The 25,654-nt window shown below is 43.5% G+C and overlaps 1 protein-coding gene across 1 annotated transcript in view; it reads left to right on the forward strand.

Annotated features, from left to right (window-relative positions):
- CABLES1 (Cdk5 and Abl enzyme substrate 1) overlaps positions 1–18,789 on the forward strand; it is a gene marked incomplete at its 5' end in the record, with an annotated part of 70,555 nt that extends 51,766 nt beyond the window's left edge. Inside the window, 6 exons of the mRNA XM_082281505.1 lie at positions 866–965; positions 2,454–2,610; positions 3,400–3,503; positions 12,929–13,035; positions 13,953–14,160; positions 15,732–18,789. Coding sequence (XP_082137631.1) covers positions 866–965; positions 2,454–2,610; positions 3,400–3,503; positions 12,929–13,035; positions 13,953–14,160; positions 15,732–15,872 — 817 coding nt within the window. The 3' untranslated portion in view covers positions 15,873–18,789. The remainder of the gene's footprint in view (positions 1–865; positions 966–2,453; positions 2,611–3,399; positions 3,504–12,928; positions 13,036–13,952; positions 14,161–15,731) is intronic.
- Positions 18,790–25,654: the final 6,865 nt, after the last annotated feature.

Here is a 25,654-nt window from a genome sequence, read left to right on the forward strand (position 1 = left end):
TGTCAGAGCAGGAGATAGCCCAGCCCTGCGACTGGGTGAAGAGCCTGCGGGGCTCTCCCGGCCTCCATGTCAGCATCTCTCCCACGCAGAGTTTTGAGCACAAACTTGGACCTCGGCAGCAATCAGCCAGGAAAATACTGCAAGATAAATATTACGGAGTTCTGTACAGCTGTCATTAGTGAAGCACAAATTTGCTCCTGGTCTTTTTTACCTTTGCTCACATTTTATCATGAGGCTAAAGCATGGGATACAGCCTGCTTGTCTCAGGCATCTTATTTATCTCCAAATGGAAGATGCCGGATGGGTCAGTCCTTTTAAAGTAGATCCCCAAGTTTCCATGCCAGGGTCAGGGAGAACTGGGTTTCTCCTGTCAGTCTCCAGCAGCAGAGTCACTGGGCTTTTGCCACTCTCCTGTGTTCTTGGAGGAGCAGGAATCCTTCCTGGAATCTTCCATGGGAAATTACCTCTGTTTCATGGGTATGTGGCCTGGGAACATCTGCTGGCCAGATACATGGCAGTCAAGTGTTCAGGCTGGATTGGTGTATCTCACCTGAAGTGGATATGACTTCCAGTTCCTTCCCAGTGCCAGGTTCTGCCGCAGGTACCCAATGAAGGGGAACCTTGCTATGCATCGTAGGTGGGGTATGAGCTGCAACCGTGAGCAAAGTGGGGGTTTTCTCTGTTAAGTGTTTGGAACACACACTTTGGGAAGCACAACACGAGTGCTTCCCATAGGAAGAGTTGTCTGATCTGTGCTTTGCATTGGCATGTCGGGATTAATGCTGCACCTTATTTCAGCACTGGTGGTGGGAGGTGAACAGGGCACATGTATTAAGAGCTTTTTCTGCTCTTCTTTGCTTCTCAGGGATATGAAGCTGGATGGTGGACGCCAGTGCCATTCTACTGGAGTGTGTCTGAAAGACATAATTGGTCTTGAAGGTGTGGAGCTTGGAGCAGATGGGAAGGTGGGGATGCTTCAGTTCCTACTCGCTTACATTTTATTTTGTAAGGGGAAAAAATGGCTTAACTAATAACAAGTGCAAATATAATGCGCAGTGTAACCCAGTAGTTAGAGCACAGTATGTGCAACTGTAAATAAGCTTAGCAGAAATTCATGAGGACTGCCCAAGCTGTCAATGCAGACAACTCTGTATCCTTGAAGAAATTTGCCTCTGGCAATATCCAAGTCTGTAAAGCGTTACTGAATTACACAGCCTTCCCCTGGCTCTAGTAGGAGGTATCACTGCAGGGTATATTGTTAGGAGCTTGAAAATAATTTCTGGTGAGAGTTGTAGCTGTAATCCTGTTTGCTTTCAATTGTATGTAATAACATTTTGCTTAATAATATATTTTTCCAAAGAGCAGGAAGACAGTAGCACAAATCTGATGAGTCTTTCAAAATCCAGGAGTTCATTCTCTTGAATAGAATAAGCAAATATGAATCTTTAGGGAAATGATACATTTTAAGGAAATATGTAGAGGAGAGACAGTTTTGATCATAGAAGAAAATGTTTCTTCCTGAAAGCTGATTTACTTTCGACAGTTCAGTTTGCTCAGTCTCCTGTCATATATGGATTTAAAGGCCCTGGGTCAATGCTGCTACAGGTTGTGCTCACCTAACCAGGTGTCAGGCCAGACTACAGGCTGTAAATTCCTGAGGACAATCTGTCTGCCTATAAATAATGAAAGCTCACATTTTTTATTTGATACCTGTTCTGACCTCCTCATAAACCAGTCTAGAGTCTCAGCCTCAGTTTTTTCCTTCAATGCAATGTTATTTTTGGAAAATAAGCCAACAAGAAGCAAGGCATAGCTTTTTCTTGGCCAGGGGTGCAAGCAGAGAATCAGTGCACTCTAAAAATAATTTTGTCACAAGTTACTCATTCACACTTAGTCCATGTTGGGGGGTAGTAAATGATCCCCCACAACCATTGCTGTGAACTGGAGCTCACTTATTACATCAATAAGACTCTGCCAGACGAGGCCCTAAGGAAGAAAAATAGCAGAGAAAGTGCTTCAGTTTAGCAATGTTGAAGTGATTTGCCTCTGTGTGCTGAGGGACCTATACAGATGATGCTAGTTCAGTGAAGAAGCTGCTGAAATGTGGTACAGAGAAGGCCCACTGGAAAAAGCCTGACCAAACTGACATATTTTTAAATCTGACCCTTGAGTAGGATTTGGTAAATCCAGTGTATTAGAGCTTGTGCGTATGTGTGTTTGTTTTGCTGAAGAATTAATGCCTTTGCAAAGGCATTTTTTGCATGGATAAACTGACTGCACTGAAGCAAATGTAGGTGACTGGTTTTTATTATCTGTGCCTAACTACTAAATCCAGAAAATCCTCCATTAATTTGGCTTCTCTTGATTCCAGTTGGAATGCACCAAAGGCATCCCACTGCATCCAGGCTGGGCTGAAAGTAACTCTGTCCATTTTTTTTTATTTTTTTTTTTAGACAGTTTCTTACACACAGTTCCTATTTCCCACCAATGCTCTGGGAACTCGGAGAAACACGATAGATTCCACCTCATCTTTCTCCCAATTCCGCAATGCAAGCCATCGTAGCCTTTCTTTGGGAAGAGCTAACAGCACCCAGGGAAGCATTGATGCAGGTAACTTCTCAAGTGGCTTGTTTTAATATCCTTGGGTACCCTGATGGTAGGCAGTTATTGCAAAGGACTGATGTGTTTCAGCCCCCCATTAGCTTAAACTAAGTAAAATATGGTCTTGTGTTGTGGGTGGAACACAGTTCATTCCCTATTTGCTTAGAAAGCTTGCTTGTGGGGGATGGAAAGTTAAATACACAAGCACGTTGGTTGTATTGACAGCCCCGATGGCACCCGGCGTGTCTCCTCCTGTCATCAGCATTGTTTGTTCCTCCTGCTTCAGGCTTATCCTTACCTTCCTTTGCTATGGAAAATTTACAGTGGCAACACAGTAGTCATAAGCTAAAGGTGTAAATTCCACTTGTGACCTTTGTTAGGCTGGAAAGGGCTGTGTTTACAAAACCGGACACGAAACATAAGCCAAAGCACTATATGCTTAAGATATTTTGGCATGATAAATGAGATGAATCAAAACATTTGCTTGAACAGATGAAACTTGTTGCTGGGAATAAAAGCCGTTGTGGAGCTTTATATAATTCTGCAGTTCTCTAAGCCCTAAATTCACATTTACCAGGTAATTCATAAGCTGTAGGTCCTCTATATCTTGGCAGATCACCTTAGTATAGAAATGCTTAGAGTTGTCAAAATTTAGAGCAATTTTTCATGTCTTGAAAAAGTCTTGAATGGAGATAATATTGTGCATTATCTGTGAACTCGCTTGCCACTTCTGTTAAGTCCGGAGATTTCTTGATGTAATTAATTCATTTCTTCTATATCTAAACTGTTGTTTTATAGGTAGTGACCTGGGAGACTTTGTTGAATACGACCCAAATCTTTTAGATGATCCCCAGTGGCCATGTGGCAAACATAAGCGGGTTTTAATATTTCCTTCATATATGGTAAGTGATTCTGTGTAGGACAGAGAAATTCTGGTAACAAAATTCTGAAGGTTGAGGTTTCATTTGGCCATATTTTAAGAAGACTATTATTATTTTTAATCTACTAATAAGAGCTGTTCAGAATGCTTTGTTCTAAATGACAGTTACTTCTCGAGACATGTTAAAACAAGCTCATGGAAGTATTACAAAAGCAAACGCTTTTATTACCACTGTATTTCATAAATGCTTTAGATGAAAGGCTTGCTCAAACAATGCACCCATTCATTGGCATTTAGAGGAAAATATATACTTCCTCAAACTGGCATCTATTACAAAACAGGAGGATGCCCACTGGGGTTTTTCTGAAGTCATGAAGCTACGCTGTGTTTTGATGCTAATCATTCACTCTCTGAACAGCTTTGTTTCCCAGGTATTTATTTCACCATGGGATAGTTCTTCCTTTGATTGCAGCAATTGTGAGCAGAGTCTGTATATTTCTCACTATATCCAAACCCATAATGATACAGACATATAACTGTTCCATGGTCTGTCCTCTGACTAAATGTTTCCTTGGTGACAGACTTTTGTTGCCTTTTTTTTTGGTTCCTCCAAAAACTGTTTTGGCAGGACTGTTGCAAGATGCAGGGCAGTCATACACGTGTGAGCATGTATCTGTCTGGATTATACATCCAGAGTAATAGTAGGCAGTAGGGAAAAGATTCTTCTTTTTTTTTTTCCCCCAAAGTGGTGACCTCTACTACTCTTTTCTCTGTAAAGATATGACAGGATTTGAAACACTGAGGTCTAAAGTGTTGTCCATGTTCTTGTTTAATTTGGAACAGAAGACATGATTTAAGAAACTGCTAATGTATGTAAAGATACAGCCTTGGTATGTTCTTATCTGCCCCCACCCCAGGGGTAGTTTGGCTCTTGGGTGCTCCTTCTTCAAAATAAGCTCTGTGTTTCATGTAGGTTGAAGATTATTTCCATGCTAGCAGGAATGTTCTGTCTGTTGCACACAGAGGCTTAACTGAGTTCTGAGGCTGTGTTTATGCTAGATTTTCAAATGGGAAGTCCAGAATGTCCTCTGCTTACTTGCTGCCAGTTTTCCTTTAAGGGTTGGCAAGTTATTTTTTGGCTGCCAACCCACAAAGTGGCAACCTTTTATAGCCGCTACATCTGTGTGGGAAAATATTTGTCAGGTTTTGATATGGTTACTGGACAGGGAACTATCTTCCCTCAAGGAGAAAGACATTATTAGCCAACATCCAAAGGGAACATAGCTTTAGCAGTCATGGCTCTGTTTCTGACCTTCCTCAGGCTGCGAGTGTCTGCCAGGCAGTACAAGTCCCCATGGATCACCTGAAATCTTTGATCCCTTTGTAACTTGATGTTGTCGTGGACATGGTTAAATGAGTCAAACAGGGGCAGCCAGGATGGCATCCCGCAAGGGAGTTCTCCACCCAGGAGTGGGTGTTCAGTGCCATTCTTCTCCACATGCTGGTTAACCACAGCGTTTCAAAGTCTTGTATTTGTACTTCTATTGTGAAAAAAAGGAGCTGCCAGGGGTATGACTAGATGCCCTAAAGGTGAAAAATGGACTTCAAGGACAATTGTTAAAATCAGTGTCAGTGTTTATCTAGAATATATTTGCATCAGCAGGGATCTCCCTGCTTTTTAATTTTCTCTAGGGATTAATTACTGCTGTGTCTGGAATAATGTCTTACTTCACAGTTGAGGGGTCTTTTCTTGACTTTGCCTTCCAGATATCACCTTTTCAGCACTGCCTGAGGGTCTGTGGGACGCCCGTCTCCCTTTCTGTAGGCAGGTACTAATCTAAGAAAGCATTGAAGGACATTAAGTGCTCTGTTTCTTTTGTTGAGGGGAATCACAGGCAGGTGCCAAGGTCTCTCTCAGCTGGGGTTTTGCCAGCCCGCAGCCAAAGCAGCATAGCTGTGATGCCATGCAGGAGCTGCACGGCTTTGCAAGAAACTGAGGGGCGGGTGGTTTTTCTTCAGTGCTCAGCTGAAAGATGTGACAAGGTGCTGGTGCTTCCTTCAGCTGGGAGAAGGGAAAAAAGGTAGTGCTGGAGTGTCCTGGGAGCCTGTGGGTTAAATAGGGTTTTGCAGTTTGGGCAAGGACTTGTGCATACAGCTGGTGAATCTAAGGCCATACTGGCTATGCAGGAGACTTTACTCACATTGTTTTAGACTTTCCTGACTCTACTGCATTCCCTCTCCCTGCAGTTCACATCAGTGCGAGCAGGAGCATAATAGGCTGGTGATTTCAAGTCATCTTCTCTCCCTCCCCCCCCCCCCCCCCCCCCAGTATAAAAATCAGTGCACACTACAATTAAAGCACATTGCAGTCTGGGGGCCAGCGAGAGAACTGTGGTCTTTTCCTGACTCTGCACAGCCACTGCAGCAGTGCCAGACCTCTGCCAAATGACCGCAGAGGCCGGGAGCAGCCGCTGGTCCTGGGCGGAACGTGGCTGTAATTGCTGCCTCTCGCAAGCGCCAGAGCAGCTGAGAGCGGCTCTGATGTCAGCTCCCAGCATTTTGTTGTGCGTGGAGAGCCGCAGCTTGTAATTAAAGTTTCGTTACTTGGCCAGGATTTAGCATTAATGCTTGGCAGCTGCAAGCTTGTAGATACTCCCCTCACCCCTCCTTATGGATATCAGAGCAATTAATGAGGGGAAGGTGTGGAAGAGGAGTGGATGCTGGGCTGCGGCACTGCCTGCGGGATAGAGCTACATGCACTGATATTACTCCCATGAGCCTGGCTTGTGCTTTGCAGGCCAGGATTTCTCTGCTGGGAAAGCTCTGTTGAGGTCTGTGTGAATGCTGCATCAGTAAACACTGCAGGCTTTATCCTGAGGCATAAGACAGACAAAATGTGTGGTCTGGCTTGGAGTTTACTCAGAAATACATGCAACTGGCACTCTATGTGCTCAATTTTTGTGGAGCCCAAGTTTATCATCACTGTCATTGACTTTATAGTCTTTTAATTTTACTGAGCTGAATTAGCCCTGACTCTTGGTGAGGAGTGTTAGCTACAAGTCCTCAGCTGTTTTCAAGGAGGAGCCGAACTTCCTCCTTGAAGATAGCTGTGGGGAAGAAGTGCTTTTGGTTTGGTCTCTTTTTTTTTTTTTTTTTTCTGTAGGGAAGTCCCAAGCTTAAAAGAGCATACACTTTCCTGTCCCATTTCTAAAAGTAATACCCACAAATTGCCTGTCATAGGACAATTTTGAAAGTATTCTTCAATACTTTCCCAACACAAACTCTACAGCTTCAATGAATTGTATTAGTTATATTTAAACTCTGGTCAGCCCTGGAGAAATTATTTCATTTTGTGTTGTCTTTGTAGGAGAGTCTGCAATCTCTGCTGCAATATAAACAGTAAGAGGTAGAAAAAAATCTTGCTGGGGGTGGGGGGGAAGGGAAACATCATGTCATGCTTAACAGATGTCTTCCTGGCTGATACTGCTGAAACAGGAATTCGTGCAGATTCTTAAATCTCTCTAGAACAGGAACTTTATCTACCCGACTGAGCATTAATTTCTTTCCTCGAATCTCATGTTGACTAGCATACGTGCGGACTCATCAATGCCCCCTGGTCTCTCTGCATTCTTTCCAGCAGGAACTCCTTCTGTGCTGAACTAGAAAACTCATTCACAGCAGGCTTGAGGTGATCCTGCAGTCCTGCTTTCGTTGGTAACACAGAAACACAGGAGCATGTTAGCTGGTCACTGCATGCTGCCAAAACTTACAGCAAAAGAAGAAAAGCCCAGATCAGCAGCATGTTGACTTTGAGTGACCCTTCTGTAGTTGAATCCCTGTAATATCCATCCATCTGTTCTCAAGGGATACACGTGGAATTAGGTTTGGGTACTGAACTACGATGTCACTGTGTTGGTTTAATAATATAAAAATAAATTGACATCTCCACAGCACTAATAAGAAAAGCATGTCACAAAAGTCTGCAGAGCTGTTACAGTGCCTGTCTGCCAGCCTGCACTTGCCAGGTACCGCTGTAGCAGCGAGCACAGCCAGGCTGCATTATTTAATATTAGTCCTCCAGTGTGATTTTCAAATTAGAACTGCTTGCTGCCCTGGCCCTTTGGTCTAACAAAAGCCCTGCATGATGATATAATGCATTTGGTCTCTCATTCCCCCATTCTGTCTTTCATGAGGAGCACCAAGGTCAGGAAGACTCCGCTACAGCCAGTGTCCTTCAGTGCTGTCACCCTGTTCTTCGAGCCACTTCCGTAGTTGTATATTAAGTATCTCCAGACTGTTTTTTTATCAGCTGCTGACATTGTACCCAAAAGTCTCAGGGAGCAGAGGATTGCAGTGGTAGATAACCGTATTTAAACCCTGTGCTCTATACATTTGATGCTATGTTTGGCTGAGACTCCAACAAACAATTATTTTGTAACAATGACACACTGTATTAATTGAGAATAATTCCAGAGTGTTAACATTATAAAATAAACTGGTGTCCTTCCATGTATTTAATTTCAAAGAGGCAGTTTTGAGACTATTTGCCTTGTGAAATTCAAAATCTTTCAGTTTAAGGTCCTTGAATGTTTATAACTTCGTAAAAACAGAAACATCTTATTTTAGTCTATCTTTTCTTTTTTTAGAATTTTAACTATAATTCGGAATCACTCCCATTTTCCATCACAGTTTAAAGTCTCTTCACTATCAGGAATTCCCTTATATATCCATCATAAGCCATAAGTATATGAATTAGGTTACTGGCAGTTGATAGATACATAGCTGGTCACTTATGGGATGCATTAGTCAGAGAATGCAGAGTCATTGACTTCTTTTCACTTCTTGTGTGGCTGAGAACTTATCAGTGACCTACTGAAAGTCTGTTTCAGGTATCAGTCTTCCATCTGCTCTCTGTGGAGTAGATTTGTCAGGGGTACACAGTAACAACAGCTGAAGAGAGCCTATCGTATATCTTTCATTTTATTCACCTATTTTATTCTGATTTTATCCTTCTTAAGCTAAGAGATAGAGGCATCCAAGGCTGGATCATCTTTTACTGGTGGCATGCCAAAGTAGGATTTATTTTCAACAATATTTCATCCTGTCAGTCTTTCCAACCATTTCAGGAATCCTCTCTCCTCCCATATTTATGAAACTATATATACAGCTTTCCTATGAGAAAGCAGCTGCTTGAAAATGCTTGTGAGTAACACACGAGCTGAGCTCCAAGTTCAAAACTGCCAGCCACGCAAAAAGTGTGCAGAGTAGAGACTTGGGCTGAAGCGTTTATCACGCTGTCCAGGCATCTGTCAGCTACCATATATCAAGGCTTTCATTTGTCTTGTGCCTTCCATGGCCAAACTAAAATATACATACACAGACTTGTATACAGAGAACGTAACAGAGCCCACAAAGGAGTATTGCTGAATGCTGAACTGAAATGTGTTCTGTGCAAATAAGCTGTGAGAAACAAGACAGACGGTTCTGGATGACAGAAGTTAAAAACATTGGAGATTAGAGTATGAGAGACAGTTTAGTAGTTCCCAGTGCCTTTTTCATGTGTCTGACAGCTCTGGGAGTACAGAGTGCCTGGCTGGTAGGGAATAATATTATGTAAAAGAAAGCATGTTTGGAGATAGAGAAAAGCTGTTCTCCTTTTAGGGAAGTATTTGCAAACCCTTCATAAAATTTGGAGCATCAGTATTGATCAGAGCCCTGACACAGGCAATACCAGAATTATCCTGGACAAACAGACGTGTATTTTTCTTCCCATGGCAGCTTCGTTTGGGACATGCAGGCAACTCAAGTGCAATGAGGCGGCCTGAAACAGAAGAGCAGTGTAAACGTTGAGCAGGGAGCAGGCCAAGAAGGATGGCGTTGTGTCCAAGCCCTCCCCTGTCAGATCCCAGCTGGTTCTTGTGGGTTGCTGAACCACCCCAGAGCTATCGTCTGCTCCTTTACTCGTGGGCAGGGGCAGTAGTGAGGGTTGCTGCTCAGTGCCAAGCTGTCTGCAGGGTGCATGAGGTGCCCTGGGCAGGATCAGGGTTGGGGACCAAGATTTCTTTGTAGCGTCATGAGTGCTGTGCCCCAGCAGGAGGGGTACTCAGGTGCCTGGTCAGAAACCATCTGAAAGGGTAACTGATTGATCACTCAACAGATGCTAATTCAGCATTGATTTTAAATTACCTCTCAACAGATATTCTTCAGGGTTTTTTTCTGCCTGCCTCTCGGATGGGCAGGGTCCTGCATGCACAGGATGCATTTCTGTAGGTACCAGCTGGACAAGCAGCATCCCATTGCTCAAAGTCTGGCTTCTACAGCAGCTACGAAGGAAAAAAAAAATCAAGGAACAAAAAAAGAACTTGCACAAATTCTTTTCTTGAGAATAAGGGCAGTTAGCTGAGCTCTCCAGCATGGCACTGACAAGATGAGACAGCTGCCTTAGAGCCAGTGTGTTCAAACATGCTGCCGTTATCCTGTTACATGAATCAAAACCAGCACACACCAGCTTTCATCTGGATTTCATTATTGTGATTTATATCGTAGAGACTGTTGTCTCGCAGGAAGCAACAGTATTCAGAGTTGGAGAGGGGGAGATTCTTATCAACAGGACAAAATTGACAAATCTCTGTGTTTAAAAATAACCATACCTCTTTACTGTTCTCAGTTTTAAGCTGCCTGCTTAGTCTCAAGCCTCTGAGTGCTTTGCTTTAAATGAAATTTTTAAAAAGAGCTTTTCTCCTTCCAAAAAGCATTTAGCTGAATTCTGGCAAAGCTCCCACAGGCTGGAGGAGTCCCAGGTAAAACAAGTCAGTGCCTGCAGAGCAGCCGTGGGGAAAGGTGCATGCCAGGGGGCTGCTGCTGCTGTCTGGCAGAGCCCAGGACTCGCTCCCCCTCTGCACAGTGGCCCGCAGAGCTGGGGTCACCCTGATACTCACTTGTTAGAGGTGAAAACAGCTGAAACTCGCTGTCTGGCACAACTTCTGTGCAGCCCTTCAGCTCAGGCTGGAAGATGGACAGGGCCTCCCACCGCTGCTGTTCCCCTTCTCTTGGGAAGTGGTTTCTGTTGTGCACACAAGCAGGGGAAGAAGATAACCTGGAGAGAGCTCAAGGCAAGTTAATTAAGATAAAACTAAGAGCTCTGGTAATGAAGAACAAATAGTGGGCAGTTAGGTTTGTAGTTAAACATGAAATAAGGTGTCAGGTAGCTTTGTACAGTAACACTGAGCTCACTATATCTAGGATTAACCAAGACAACCAAAAAATACTGGTAGTAACTAAAATCGTCTTTACATTTAGTAGGATGTATGTGCTTTGTGTGTCTCTTGACTCTGTAAGCAAGAGCAGCATGGACCCATGTTTCTGTACCCCAAGTAGCAGACAGCAGTGGTCTAAATTAGAGGTGGCTTGTTTTAGTGTCCTCTTGTAGGAGTACTGAGAGGAAGCCTCTTAACACATAAAACTCCCAGCATATCTGTACATCAGCAGCACCCAGCTGCAGCACCCAGCTTGCTGATGATCGTTTGGCAACAATACCAAGGAGTAGGCAGGCAGGCTGCAACATTCCAGGGAAAGAAAGGAAAGGAGTAGTTGTTAAGATCTTAATTCTTCTTCTTTAGAGGGCTGAGCCGTGCCTGGTGAGACAAAGCATGTGAGAGGCTGGCTGCAGTGAAGGGCTGCACCATGCATGCATACATCCTTCCAAACTCATCAGGGTTAAAACCAGGCAGGCCCACACATTCCATTGAAGGCTTTCCCACCTATCCTGGGTAGGGCAAGGCTTCTCCTCCCTGTCTTTTCCTCTCTTCCTTTTCTTCAGGTGTGGCAGCACTTTTCCTGCTTCAGCATCAAGGCAGCTTATGAATTTTTAACCTCAGGGGAACTGCACTGTCTGCCTGAACCTGCAGTCAGACTCATCCCTGCACATGCAGGGCAGCAGGTGTGGCTGAAGGGTGTTGATGCTGCAGAATGGCCCATGTTTTCAAACATGTGCACGACCATAACAACACCCCATGGCAAAAACTTGGTTTTCCTCTCTGTTACAGTGTGTTTGCCTCAAATACTGCTGGGCACTATTCAGGGGAAACACATGCTCTGCTCTGTTTTAAATTCCTATAATTCCTAGTAATTCAGTACCGTATCTCCTAAATAAAGTGCAGGAAAAGTTAGGTGTGTTTTACTCTCCTTCATGCTTATTTTGGAAACAAGAGAACAACATGACTGGATAAAGGGAATTGTCTGCTTTCTCTCTAGAGCCATTGCACTTTGTATTCCCAAGCCCTTCCATATATTATTTTGATTGAAAAAAAAGCCTGAAAGCATATGCAGTCAGTCTTTTTGGCTGATTTTGATTCCCATGAGGGTATGTTACAGCAGAGCTCCACCTTCTATAAATGCTTAACATGCAGCAAGGGTTCTGCATGCCTCTTTCCACCTCCTGTTATTTGGTGTTAACAGCCCTTTGCCATAATACAAATTAATCAAAACCAGAAATTAGAAGGGAAGTATTATTTTACAAGCCAGGAGAATGCACTGCTGCTCTCTTACATGCTTGACGCTGGCAGGGAGCTGGATGCCTGGGGACTAGGCTGTCCCCCAGGTGCCCAAGCCTGGACTCTTCTCCACTTCTGTCCACTTCTGCCAAAGCATGGAAGAGAATTGACACATTTCCAAGATAAAGGTTGGTTTGTTGTTGAGCTGGTAGATTTTGGCCAGGTGAGTGGTGACAGAGGATTCGGGCAAAGTGCTACCTGAACAAAGACTGAGGGAATGAGAGAAGTGCGGGGCACCCGCAGATGCAGGTGCTGTGTTGGCCAGGAGAACCCTCTGCAACCTGGGGAGATTCCTTAGGTTGTAACAAAAAGGAACAGGAAGCTCAAAGGAAAAAGACTGTGCACTTTGAATGTTGTCCTGACTCTTCTGTCCGCTTACTGCCTAACTTAGCACAGCATAACTGCCTTCCACTCTACTGGGTGACCTGCCATATAAGCTAATTACTTGCCTTATCATAAATGTATGCTGCAGCAGTCAAGAGTTTGTACCAGTGGTTTCTTTGAAGAATCACTTTGAGAGAAACTCACAAATGTGTCTCAGAACCACATGGAGGTATGCCCAAAAATCTGGTCATCATATCAGTTATTGTGATGATTTTTTTTTGTTTTACAAGACTTCTCAGGTAGGTTTCATCCAGCCACATATAGCTTAAACTCACTCTTAACAATACTTGGAGGATGCTAATGAGGTATGTATTGTTCAAAGCTTGTGCTGAACAGGTCACTTGTTTTGTCAGTCACAAATAAATAGATGCCTTATTTCAGACTTAATTTTCCTGTCTTCTGAAAGCATTGGGACTGACTGGCACTTGTTTGGCATTCCCTACTTCTGGGAATCGAGTGATCTTCTTCGTTACAAACTAAGAGAGTAATTCTCTCCTGACATGTGTTACAGACCACGGTCATAGACTACGTGAAGCCATCTGATCTCAAGAAGGACATGAATGAGACCTTTAAGGAGAAGTTCCCTCACATCAAGCTAACCTTGAGTAAAATAAGAAGGTACGTTGCAAAGCTCAATAAGGCTGCGATGTGATGCAGCTGTCTCACATGTCAGTGAAATTCCTGCTGTACATTAGGGGAAGCACAACACTGATTGATCTTCCAGGAGCAGTGACCAGCAGAGGTGCAGAGTAAGTCAGATGATTGCTTTGATTACTGGGATGAGCAAACAGGATAGAGGAATGTGCAAACACACACTGGTCAGGTGTCAAACACAGCGTCTAACGGCATGAGGATGAGAGCTGGGCATGCACTATATTAAAATACCCAGAAAAACAACACAACAGAGTCTCTAAGCTCTTGGCAATTAGCTTAAAAAGAGACTGAGGAAAGAGAAGTGCTGACTTTTGTGCCTTGGCCAGAAGCAAAAAAAGAGTTGGCTTCACAGCAAAGTTGTAATATTCCATCTCTGTTTCCAGTGTAGCAGGCTAGACATATTGCTCCACTGAAGTAACGATAATTTCATTTGACCCTAGTGGCCAGAAGGACACTGAGCCACACTGCTCTGTAACCAGAGAGTGCTGCAGTACATGGACAGAACTGTCAGTTTGGATTTGACCAACCATAACCAGCAGCAAAAGCTGCATACAGAGCACCAGAAATCAAAACGTTGTTTCTAAACAAACGGTATGCAGCACAGGACCTCTGATGAAATATTGTTGCTAAAAATGTCAGAGCCTTTTTGGTTGCTTTTATAGCTTGACACAACTGTCTGTTAGGGGCAGTGAGGGGGAAGGGTGATGTAAATATGTGCTCTGAAATGTGCCTCCAAAACAGCACAAAGATATCTGCCCAGTAAATTATGTTTTCCCTTCCATTTGACTAAGCAGGAATCCCTGAAAGCATGGGTCTTGGGGTGAAATAAGAAATGCTTTAAAACTCATCTCACAGCATACTTGTCTGGTCTCTTTACTCAGCTTGAAGAGAGAAATGCGCAAGCTCGCTCAAGAAGAATGTGGTTTTGAAGAGCCCACAGTGGCCATGGCCTTTGTCTACTTTGAGAAGCTCGCTCTCAAGGGGAAGCTGAACAAGCAGAATAGAAAGCTTTGTGCTGGAGCTTGTGTTCTTTTAGCAGCCAAAATTGGCAGTGACCTCAGAAAACATGAAGTGAAGCATCTTATAGATGTACGTATCCATAGGTTTCCGGTGTTCCATCTACATAAAGTGCCAGTGTGTGGTCTGTGCAAGCCTGTTTGTCAATGGACATGCTCTCCTTCAGGCTTCCAGATGTACAACCAGCTAAATATCTTCTTTTGTTACACATTTTTGTGGTGGAAGTAGTAGTGATCAGTGTTACTCCAGAGGCGTGGGAAGCTTTTTTGATGGGATAGAAGGCCCTGGTGTCAGATACTGAGAGGTTTGAGATGTATCTGACCATCATTCTGTCAATACAAGGCAAAAGGTGAACCCTCAGGAAACTAATTTTCTTTTAATTATGTTGTCAAGAGTTCCAGTAAGGATTCTCCTATTAAATATAGATACTAATTTCAAATGGAGTCCAATAGACATTTGCATTTCTTTTATCAAGTTCAGTGTTTAGGCAAGAAAACCTAAGGAGGTGTTCCCATTAGAACACCTCACTCTGGATGTTTTTTGTAGAGTAAGGGGTTTGGTCCTCCAGCCGCTCCATATGGAAGAGGTAACATGGGGGAGTGTTAGGAGATAATCCCCTGCAAGCACCGAGGTACCAATCTGATTTAATGCTACAGACGGTTAGGTCGGTATCTGGGTATGTGGCTACAACCAGCTCACTCCATGGAATAAACATGGGATCATGGATGGGGGGCAGGATGGGCCTCATGCCCTCCTCCCACAGTCACAGAGCTGGGTTGGCAGTCAGTTTGTTAGAAAGCCCTCTGAATAACCACAAAAAAAATCGGCCAAGTGGGAATTGGAAGATCTGGCCTCTCTTGCTATCTTGAAACATCGGTCCATCCATAAGACACATTGAACTTTGCAGTACCCAGTGGGCAGAGAAGTAACAAGCCAGGGAGATCCTAAGAAGAGGATGAGGGGGGAAATATCCCTGAGCAACTGGTTGCCTACTTGTAGCATCCAAATCCAGTGAAAACAGCAGAGCATGTGGGAGGTTTAGTACATTACAGCACAAAACCGACTATAAAACCCATCTCATCCCCCGTGAGGATAGCAGTTTCTATTACTCACTGTTCTTGTGGTTACTGCAGATGACACCTTCTGCCTCTGAGGTATTAAGATCAAATTGTGGCAAAAATCATTTCCCCGGTAGGGCGTTGTAGCACAGTCTAATGCTGAGAGGAAAACTAGTGATTTCAAGTGGTGCAGGAAATTTATGGACAATTACAAGATGCGTGTCTTCTATTACACAAGTGATTTTGATGTTTGCATGAAGCCAGGAATTTCCTGTTGTTGCAGTGGTAATCACTGTGATCGGTGGGATATATCTGCTGGCAGTGGAATGAGTGAAATGACGAACGTGTCAGAAATAGCATGGCTGGCTGAGCTTTATGAGTTCATCTTCACAGTAAGGATCCGGTACATCCAGTTCACACAGCTCTGATTTTCTAAACCTAAGGCTGTGCAAGTTGATCAGGACAGGAGTTCAATGACAGCAGCACGCGTGTTTTGAATAATGTCATTTGTGGAAAGCACTAGAAAGGCAAACCCTCATTCCTTTTTTTTTTAATTTGTTTTTTGCCCCTTGGCTGTGGCTGCAGAAACTGGAAGAGAAGTTCCGGCTGAACAGGCGAGAGCTGATTGCCTTCGAGTTCCCGGTGCTGGTGGCCTTGGAGTTTGCTCTCCACCTTCCCGAGCACGAAGTGATGCCACACTACAGACGCTTGGTGCAGAACTCCTAGCGCTGGCTGCCCTGCGGGGAAGGGGCTCCTGACTGTTCCCGCTTGGCTCTCCCGAGCCACAGTAACTACTGGAAATGCAAAATCAGACTCCTAACACTTTGCGCTCTCTCTCCCCCCAAAAACAGTTTTTCTGGCTACATACAGGAAACACTGCATCGACTCTCGGCTTTGATGGATTTATGTATCATTACTTTCTCAAAGCAGGTGAATACTAAGCTGTTGGTAAATAGTTCATGTGCTGAAACTGGGTGGCAACTGACCCTACCTGTAGGGACTACAGCTATAAAAGTAGGCAGAAAATAGAAGGGCAGCCTCCATGACCACCCCTCTCTCCATCACACAAACCCTGGAAGCCCACTGAGTGCATTCTCGTAGCGCTTTTTCTACAGACCTGCTGCAAATTCCAAGAGGACTTCTTAAAGTGAAAAAGCTTTTAAAGAAGATATCTTCACTGTGTCAAAACGAATGTGCCAATCTATTTTTGTATCAGCAATTGAAAGTGCACTTTTTCCTGTGGGGTATTTGTGTGTGTATCCGTGTGTGTGTGCGTGTGCGACACTGAACTGATCTTAGTCCAGGTGGTTGGCTTAGCTGTTTCCAAGTGTATCAGTTACTGATGGTGAAGATCAAGGTGACCTTACACGTTTACTTCTTGAAAAACATAACTACTGGAAAAGTGGTAAATGGGATCATTTTTGGACACTTGGGTTTTTTTATTCTCTGATCTTTCCAACATTGTACCTTTGAAAGGATTACACTGCTACTACTGCGAGAGAAGGATCAGCAACTGACCTTAAGTTTTCAGTCATGTTTGTGGTAAAGATGAAAGCATTAGTATAAGATTTCCATGTCATGTTTTTTAAAAATATCTTGTGTTAAGCCACATGCATATTTTTAACCTTCGCACTTTTCCCACTGTGGAGATGGTTAGACTTGCACTCTGTAGTGTTGTATTTCTGTGCTCTATGTTAGAGTGCGTAATAAGCACATTTATTGTGCTCTATCTTAAAACAGTGTTTTATTAAAAAAAAAAAAGAGTAGGGCTCAGCAGTATAACGGGTGTCTTCAGGCTCCAACAGCAGGGGCATCAGCCATTATAGTTTTAGGGTTTTAATTAGGATTGACTGTGCAAAACCTAAAATCTGTGCCCATTGAGATTCAGTTCCTTTAGACATTGCAGTACTGGAGTTTTACAGTAAAATATCTTGCAGCTTCCCTGGTTCTGACTGGACACCCAGAAAGCTTAAAGGCTTTATCCAAGCTCCTGATGCTATATCCACACTAAGCTAATGCCGTGCTGATGGACATTGTTCAACTGCTGTTATCACGTGAGATTCCACCCCTGTCCAATCTTCTCTTGTGCTGGTTCACTTAACATGCCTTGCCCTCAACGTGCCCCACATGGATCCGCTAAAGTCAAGTTATTACATTTGTGGTAATTACAAAATAAATAATAGTCTCAACTGTGAGATTTCAGCTGAAGCCTTACCTCTCTAAGTTTGGGAGTGCTTGCTCAGAGTATGGAAAGGGCTTGTGAGCAGAACATAGAGAAGTGGGACATATCAGAGGATGCAGACACACTAATGCTTACTTTCTTTTGCTCTTGCTTTAATCAGTTTTATTATTTCCTTCAGTTAGGCCAGGAAACATCCAGTTTCTTTACCAGCTTTGACTCCTTTAAATTCTAGTATGAAAAAAGCCTGCATACGATTGCTATACAGGATCTGGAAAGGTTACATGTCGGGACAAATGGGAATTTGTTTGATGCTATTGCTCTCCCCCCATTCTAAGGGGGAGGGTGACTATGCTAGCTTACAGTTATTATTAATACTTACCTGATTACTGATATAGATACATTCCAGCAGGATTGGGGAGGAGGGAGTAAAGAGAAAAGTGTGCACTTAAACCTTCCCAGTGTAACATACTATGTCACTGCAACCCTTGCGTCACTCAGCCAGCTGCAAAGTGAGGGGAGGGGGGCCCTTGACAGAACTCTTTCTCCTTCCTCCTCCTTCTCCTTCTCCTGGCCCCCTCACAGCCGAGGAACGGTGGAGCCAAGAGCCTGGAGCACACCTAGAGCCTGCTGGTTTATTCAGACCAAAAGGCAGTGGGTGTAGTATAGACCTACGATCCAAAACAGTTTGTGGGTCAGCTAGGAGGGCTTCCACCCTTGGTCATATCCCTTTCCACCCAAATTGTGTATATACGTTCAACATTTGTTTCTGATTGCAGAGGTCTGTTTCTAATAATGACCACTCAAGGCTGAGCAGAAGCTTTACCTTTCTGTGTAGGCTTCTACCTTTTGCTTTTGAGTCTGATTTTTTTCTTATATTGCTTTATAGCATTGCAGGGAAAAAGCAAATTGTGATTGCAAGATGCAGACTAAAGAATGACAGTCTTACAGTAGTCTTTAGAGACGCTGTTGAGTCATGCTGTCACATCTTTCGTCTTCTGTGCTGCTACCCAACCCTGACCTACAGTTTACACAGATTTCTGGGATGAAATCTGATTGCTGGAGACTTTCTGCTTTTCGTTGTTATTGCTGTTGTTTTGGGGGCAGAAAAGGGGTTCAGAGTGATGTTCAGTTACAGTTTGAATGTGGAATAAACACTTAAGGTGGTGATGATGTTGCACTGTTCACTTAGGAACGTATATAAAGCCATATGTTGCTAGATCTCAGAGCACAAAGCTTGGTCAGTACAATTATGGTTAGGACAATGGGCAGGATCTGTCCCCCTTTTCTGCCCAACCCTGGGAAAATTCAGGCTAAAGAGGTAGAGAAAATCTGTACCAAACAAAAAACATGTTGATTGTTTTCCTTTGTCTTACATGGCAATGAGTGTTGATTTACAAATGATTTTAGGTTCAACTTTAAATAGTTTGGGAAAATAATCCATTCCATATAACTTGTTCTGTTTTGAAATTATATACCGTATACTCTACCATGCAGAGTTTATTCCTTTTCTAAAAAAAATAAATAAAAGTTGTAAAAAAATTGAGAAACACGGACTCTTTTCCACCAGTGACAGTATGTAAAATTGTTCTGTCTCTCATCTGTATGTGAAAAGGAGTTTGGTTTTGTCTCCCTCTGGGACATAGAGCTGCATAGTAATAAGCCAGTGGTGGGATTGCCAGAGGACCCTGGCCATCTCCTGGCGTTCAGCTCCCTGCAGAGCCCTCACTTCAAACATCTTCCCTCCGCTCAAGATCATAACCTTCCCAGACCACTGTTTTGAGTTCCTTGGGATTTTAAGCCCTTCTTTTTGGCAGCACCTGAAACTGCCAGAAGCAGGTTCTCTGAGTCCCAGCTGTCGATATGCCAAAGGATGAGGCACAGGCAGGCTCTTCAGCACTGTTTGTATCTCATGACCCCTTGTTCACAGGAGAATTCAGAATATGCTACTTTGGTTTAGTCCGGGTGATGGTAAAACTGACAACCAGCCCACGTGCCAGTTGTAGTTCACGAGCAGCTGCTTCCTGTTTGGAGCTTGGAAAGTTGTGTTTTGGACATTCATGTGTTGCACACCCAGTTGCCCACCACGTGTTTGCATTCAAGCTATATTTTTTTACACCTATGACACCCCCTAAATCCAACATCTGTCTAGGTGGTCTCATCAAACACACCCATTTACTTGCATTTTCATTCCACATTAATCTATGAGAAAGGTTTGCCTCCCTCCCTTTACCCATCACTGCAGAGACTCACAACTTTAAATCGTATGTGTGACAATAAAAACATTAGCGTGATTTAAACAGACCCTAGAACATACAGATATACAGAAAAATACTTGGCAATCATTTTCCTAAACTTACTACTAAATGGCAATGGCTTATTTGGGATAGTTTGTAACATATGAAGTGGCACAATTTAAGCTAATTGCTCCAGCCTCCTAAAATAAAGAACTCACAGCCTGAGACTTCTGTGGAAGCAGTGAGGAGTGGTTTGCTAAGAGATGATTGCACCTTCCCACGATGCTAAAGGATTTTGGCACTGGGCCCCACAATAAACATATAAAAAAACACAAACAAGGTAAAAGTAGTTGAGCGAGGCGAGAGACTGAGCAATCGGAGTAACAATGCCAACATCACTAGCTGAGACTGAAATCTGTCCCAAGTTGCATCTTTGGGAAGGGAGGAGAGTGTGGGAAGCAGATTTGAACTTAGTTTGTTCATCTCCCGTTGTAAACTCTGTACCAAAGAGGGAGAAAAAACGAGGGAAAAAACCATCAGATGCATCCTTTCGCAGAATGTTGTATGCAGAGCAAAAAGGCCTTTGTGAAATCCTAAACTGTGGTGCTTCCCACTGACTTCATGTGAGCCTGTAACAGCCAGAGACCCCCACCTCAGCCTGGCACCTGATGGTCTGGGTGAGCTCAGAGGAGAGCTCTTCAGTCACTGAAAAAAAACAGCAAACATACACCCTGCCCAGACCCCAGCAGCAAATACCAGGACCAACAGAGAGAGAGGAGAAGCAGTGCTTATTATGTGGTACTGGGAAAGAGCAGGAGCTATGATCCTGGAAAATGGCCTGCGCCCCTTCAGAGCAAGGCTGGGGTGGACCAAGAAGTTGCTCCTGACTTGAGCAGCAATCACATCCTCCCCTTAACAAAACCTAAATACTGGCTGCTATCATAAGTTGCCCTTCCTACATGTTCATCTAGCCTGTGATAACACCCCTTTCCATAGTCTTGTTAAACACCATCTTAAGCCAGCCAGGACCCTTGCCTCTGTTACACTGTTTAGATAGATGTTCCAGGACTTAATTCCTCAAACCTGAAGAAGTCTTCCAGTTTGCAGTCAAATTTCATTGGTGACCAGTTTATAACTTTTTGAACTCATGTCAGTATTTCATCCAACTTGAAACTGAAATCTTTCCCCTAAGTGAACTCTGGGGTGTGGTGCTCCTTAGCAGTAATCCTTAACAAAGTTCTGGAATTTAGTTAAGACACTAAAAGGAGAAAGTAGAGGCAAGAAAACCAGTCCTCTCCCAGGGGCTTCCAAGTGTAGTGAAATGTTGTCTTGCTTAACATCAGTGCGTGTGACTACCGGGGAAGAGGCTGTACAAGTCAGGTTTTCACAACCACTGATGTGAGACCTAAACTTCCCTCATTTTCAATGCACCAGCAGCCGTGAGCTAGCCTTTTTACCCTTCTATCCCTTCTTTCACCCAAAGGGCAAGTTTTCCTCGTCTCCATTGCTTCCCTTCACCAACAGCTGGAGACTTTAGAGTTGACTGGGAGAGCAAAAGGATGAAGAGGCAGATGGGTTTATTTGCAAACCAGTATTAAATCACCCATGTTCAAAAACAAAGACTGATTTACCAGGAATGGATCCTGTTCATTGATGTAGGAGAGGAATACTGGGATTTTCGCTTCAGTCCTGGGCTGAGCTTTAGATAAGCTTTTCTTTAGGCTGGAGCCTTCCAGCAAGGAAATGTTTGGAGACATCTAGACTAACTCAAGCCACCTGTTCTTCCCCTGTTGCTGTAGCACTTACGTTGCCCGCAGGGCTGAACTTTGCTGAGTTTTTACAAAGGACAAAGGCAGAGTTTTGCAGCATAAAAATGACAGGCATAGCCTCAACTTTTAGTCTCTCACACCAGAAGACTAAAAGAACCCAGTTCTGGTCCCTAGATCTCTTCCCATCTGTTTGTGTATCAGGAACCCCTGGGAGTGCATGGGTCTCAGCTCTTTCTCCTTATCTCGCACTTCTCCAATCATCGCATACATCCAAATTAAAATAAAAAGGAGGTGAGGTGGCAAATCGCAACATATTTATAGAGTGCTAAGAAAAGAGCAAGCTCAGCTCACCAAACACTAAGCACAAGACTTTCATGCTGGTTTTCTCCCTTCTTGCAAGGAATGCTCGTGGCAGTCCCTGGCTGGGGAAGCAGCACACTCATGACGGCCTCCCCCAGCCCTTCACAACTTAACATGCTCTTAACTAAGCAGCCACTCTGGATGGGGAGGGAAGATAACACACCAGGAATAGATTCAGAAGAATTGCAGAGCTGAACAGTCTGACAGGCTGCGTGAGGGAAGGAGGAATGGTTTGCAAAATCATAAATACCCAGAAAACAATGGGAGGCTGTGGTTTCTCATGGTATTTTTTTCGTTGGCAACCAAAGAAGCGTGAGTATTAGGGTGGGATTTTTGTTAAAAAAGATAAAAAACTAATGAAGAAACAGTAGCTATGAAGCTTTAAAAAGTTTTTTTCATCCCACTCAGGCAGAAATGACTGAATTGCTACCATCTGAGTTGGATTAATGGTCTAGACCATGCTGTTTTCCCAGTCCCTCCCCACTTGCCAGCACATCCGTAACCAGAAGCCTGAACCCCAGACACCTTTTTCACGTTGCCCTGCATCTGTGAGTGAGCGTGCAGCCTGTGAAGCAATTAACACCTGTCAGTTAAACTGCCTCATGCAGTCCTTTTTAATTGGGAAAGATGTGGTTCTGTCCTCAGTGCAGGGCAAGAGCTCATGGTGGGCCTGGCTCCCACCTGGATACATAGGCTGCTGCTTAGTTGCTTGCTGTGGTAAGACCTGGCTGTGCACCCACTCGTACCCATTCAGCTTCCCTTGAACAGGAAACCCTCAGCACTGACAAGAAGGGAAGCAAGAGGCCATCACCTCAGCTGTCCATGTGACACCCCTAGAGGAAAAGGGAGAAGGAAGGAGAACTGAAGCAGTGACCCACTCATCATTGTTGTCATTATTGTCAGCATCATCTTCACCTTCATCTCTTCTTAAGAAGTGGGCTTCTCTTCTCCCACCAGCTGTGAGAGGACTAAGAGGGTGCTGAATGAACAGCATGGTTGAAATGCAACCATTAGCAACCTTCCTTCTGCCTTCAAGGTCTAAAGTGAGCTATTCAAAGAGGGCTTAGTCTGAGCTCTGACCTGCCACGATGCAACCCAGGCACTGACTGCACTGGGGCTCCTCATGGAACACAAGTCTTTCAGCAAAACATCGAAGGACAGACTTAGACATTTTAGGTGGACCAAGTCCAACACATTTCCAAACATCAGTGTGTTGTGGCAATGTCAGTCTCTTCTAGTTGTGAGCATTTTTTCTAGTTAAATCTAGATCAACTCCAGCTTATAAGCAACCCCAAAGCATTTACATCATTTACATGCAGATCTTCCAAAAGCACAGCATGTTTTTGAAAGCTTAATATTTAATGCCTTCTTCCAGAGCAACATTCTCCCAGCTATCCTGAAACATCCTCCCATGAGCAGCAGAGACTATGGTGTCAACATCTGGGGTTGTTTCCATGGGCCAGGGTGGAAATGCACACAAAACCAAAACCGGGACTGCAACAGCCTGGGAGGTTCATTAATGTTTTCTGAATACAAGACTCTGCAAGCTGCCATCTGCCTATCAGGGTGACCTGTGTATCTGTAGAGAACGGAGGTGAATTAAGACAACAACCCACACAGAAGAAAAAAAGAAGAAAAAAAAAAGGGGTTTTTTCTGTTTAGTACATAATCTTTCATTTCCTCAAACCTGAGAAATATCATGCCAAGTCAGACCTCCACCAGTCAGCAGAGCATAGGAGGCATTGTATTCAGAGGTACTTTCTAAGGAACATTTCAGATCACAGTTTAAATTATGGATCATGCAGATGGATTAAGAACTAGATCCCATTTCCTGGTTTATTCCTTGTTATGTGCTTTTCTCTTGAATGCTGCTGTTTAGGCATCTTATTTTCCTTCCCCCCTTTTTGTTCACCTTTTATTATTTCAATAAGCACACAGATAAACAGAAAGAAGCTGATGCAGAGCTGGAAGTTGGGTCTGCCTGACTCTTTCACATGGTGCATCTGGAGCTGCAGACTCCACCCTTCGTCTGATTTATTTTAAAAGCCTGCTGTGTCCATTAATGGAAAATTGGACCCTTTTCAGGCTGTGATGGTGTCCATGGACAGGAAAATGGAAAGTTTCAGATTAAAGCTGCAGGGGACCAGGAAGAAAAATATCTGGAGAATTTAATTGATGGTGGCAGTGCAATAATTGCAGACAAATATTTAAGAAATGGCAGTCTGTGACCCAAAGCAGATCCCTGGGTCACAAGGAGGGGAGCATGAACATCTGCAAGGCCACAGGGCTGAGAAATTAAAATATTCCTCACCAGCAGGAAATTCAAACATTTCACAAAACAGAACACATAGGATAGAACCACTATCACTGTGATGTTACATTTGCTAACCATCCAAGTTATTCACCTCCTAAGATTTGAGACATATCTGATGACACCCGTCTGATTTGAGAAAGTGATAGGAATCTTGGAGACAACATTCTGCAGTTTCATTAGAATAAACAGCTTAGAGAAGTCACCTTTACTGAAAACCTGATCAGACACTGGAGAAGCCCATCAAGGCACATGGAAAACCATCTACACCTGGGTTGCTGCTGCCCATGGAGCAGAAGGCAATGAATCAGTTAAGAGACTTCTCAAATCCCAACCAAGCTTAGAGACTAGCAATGGGATTTCTAGAGGGAAAAATAAATACATTAAAAGCTGTAAAACCAAGCAGAATTGCAGCTTTTAAACCCACTGATTTGTATAATAACAATACTGTCCTCGTACGATGGGTTTTTTTCTTTTTTTAGCAGTTAACAGAGTAGCAATAAAGTAAAAGCATAACTGTAATTATGGCTATTTATATAAGACTACTATAGAATACAGGAGAAGATAAAACCAGTATGATGAAATGGAACCTTAATATATTCTACAAGCACCCCCCTCGCCCCCCCTCCCAAATTCCAAAACCTTAAAGAATGCTCTAGCTGAAATCGCATGCCATGCTCTTGCTTTATTGTTTGTTTTTAAACTGTTACATGGAAAATGATGATAGAATTCTATAGCAGGAACATATTTTTGGAGTTGTCAAAAATATTTCGGGCTACTTGGTACCTTCCTATTAAGGCAAGACAGCCAAATCTCCAGCCCATGAAAGAATTTGTCATGAAGTGAGCTCGTGACTTTCAGTCTTTCAGAGAGACCAACATGAAAGACACTGGCTCTTTAAGAGCATGTTCCCCTCTCTCCTTTCACTAAGAAACACAAACACTTGCAAAACCTTTCCAGTCTTTACCTTTGGATGCAACGATTGCATGGACTGGGAGCTGGTGCAACATAATATTCCATTATTTTCCTCCTCCTAGATGAAGTCACAACCTAAGACATTCCCATCAGCACAGCCATCTGTTTACAGGAGCTGTATCTAGCCTGAAGCCCATACAAAGTGAGGTGAGAGGAACATGATTGATACAGCAGATTCAATATGCATCAGTTTAAAAGTTGTGGCTTATTAACTCACAGTGCAGAACACCTTCCTTCAGTGAGTTGCCTTTAGTCTAGAAAACTCCCCCTGTTTTCCCATGATCTGTTGAAGCCCCAGACACTGGCAGCAAGAGGTTACACAATCATCTCAGCTGTTTTCCACTGCATATACTCACTCCTTTAAAACAGGCTTTCCATGGTTTCAAAGAGGGGTTTGAACCAGAATGGTGCCTTTGTGTCATGTTTTCAGAAACAAGAAAAGTAAAAAAACATGAGAGGGATTTTGAAGGGAAAGGGGAAGTTATTCTCTAGCTTTTACAGCACTTTCTGTAGCAGGAGGTTAAGGGTTCCTCGGTCAAAATTTTCAGTGGCACTGCCTTTGCAATTCAGCATTTGCTCTGGTGAACTACACCGCTTCTCTCCAAACATTTCTGAATCACAGAGGGTTTGTTTTATGGGTTTGTTTGTTTGTTTTAACCCAAAAGAAAACAATATAG

The sequence above is a fragment of the Coloeus monedula genome, assembly GCF_965178545.1.
Source record: "Coloeus monedula genome assembly, chromosome: 1".
NCBI classification, from domain to species: domain Eukaryota; kingdom Metazoa; phylum Chordata; class Aves; order Passeriformes; family Corvidae; genus Coloeus; species Coloeus monedula.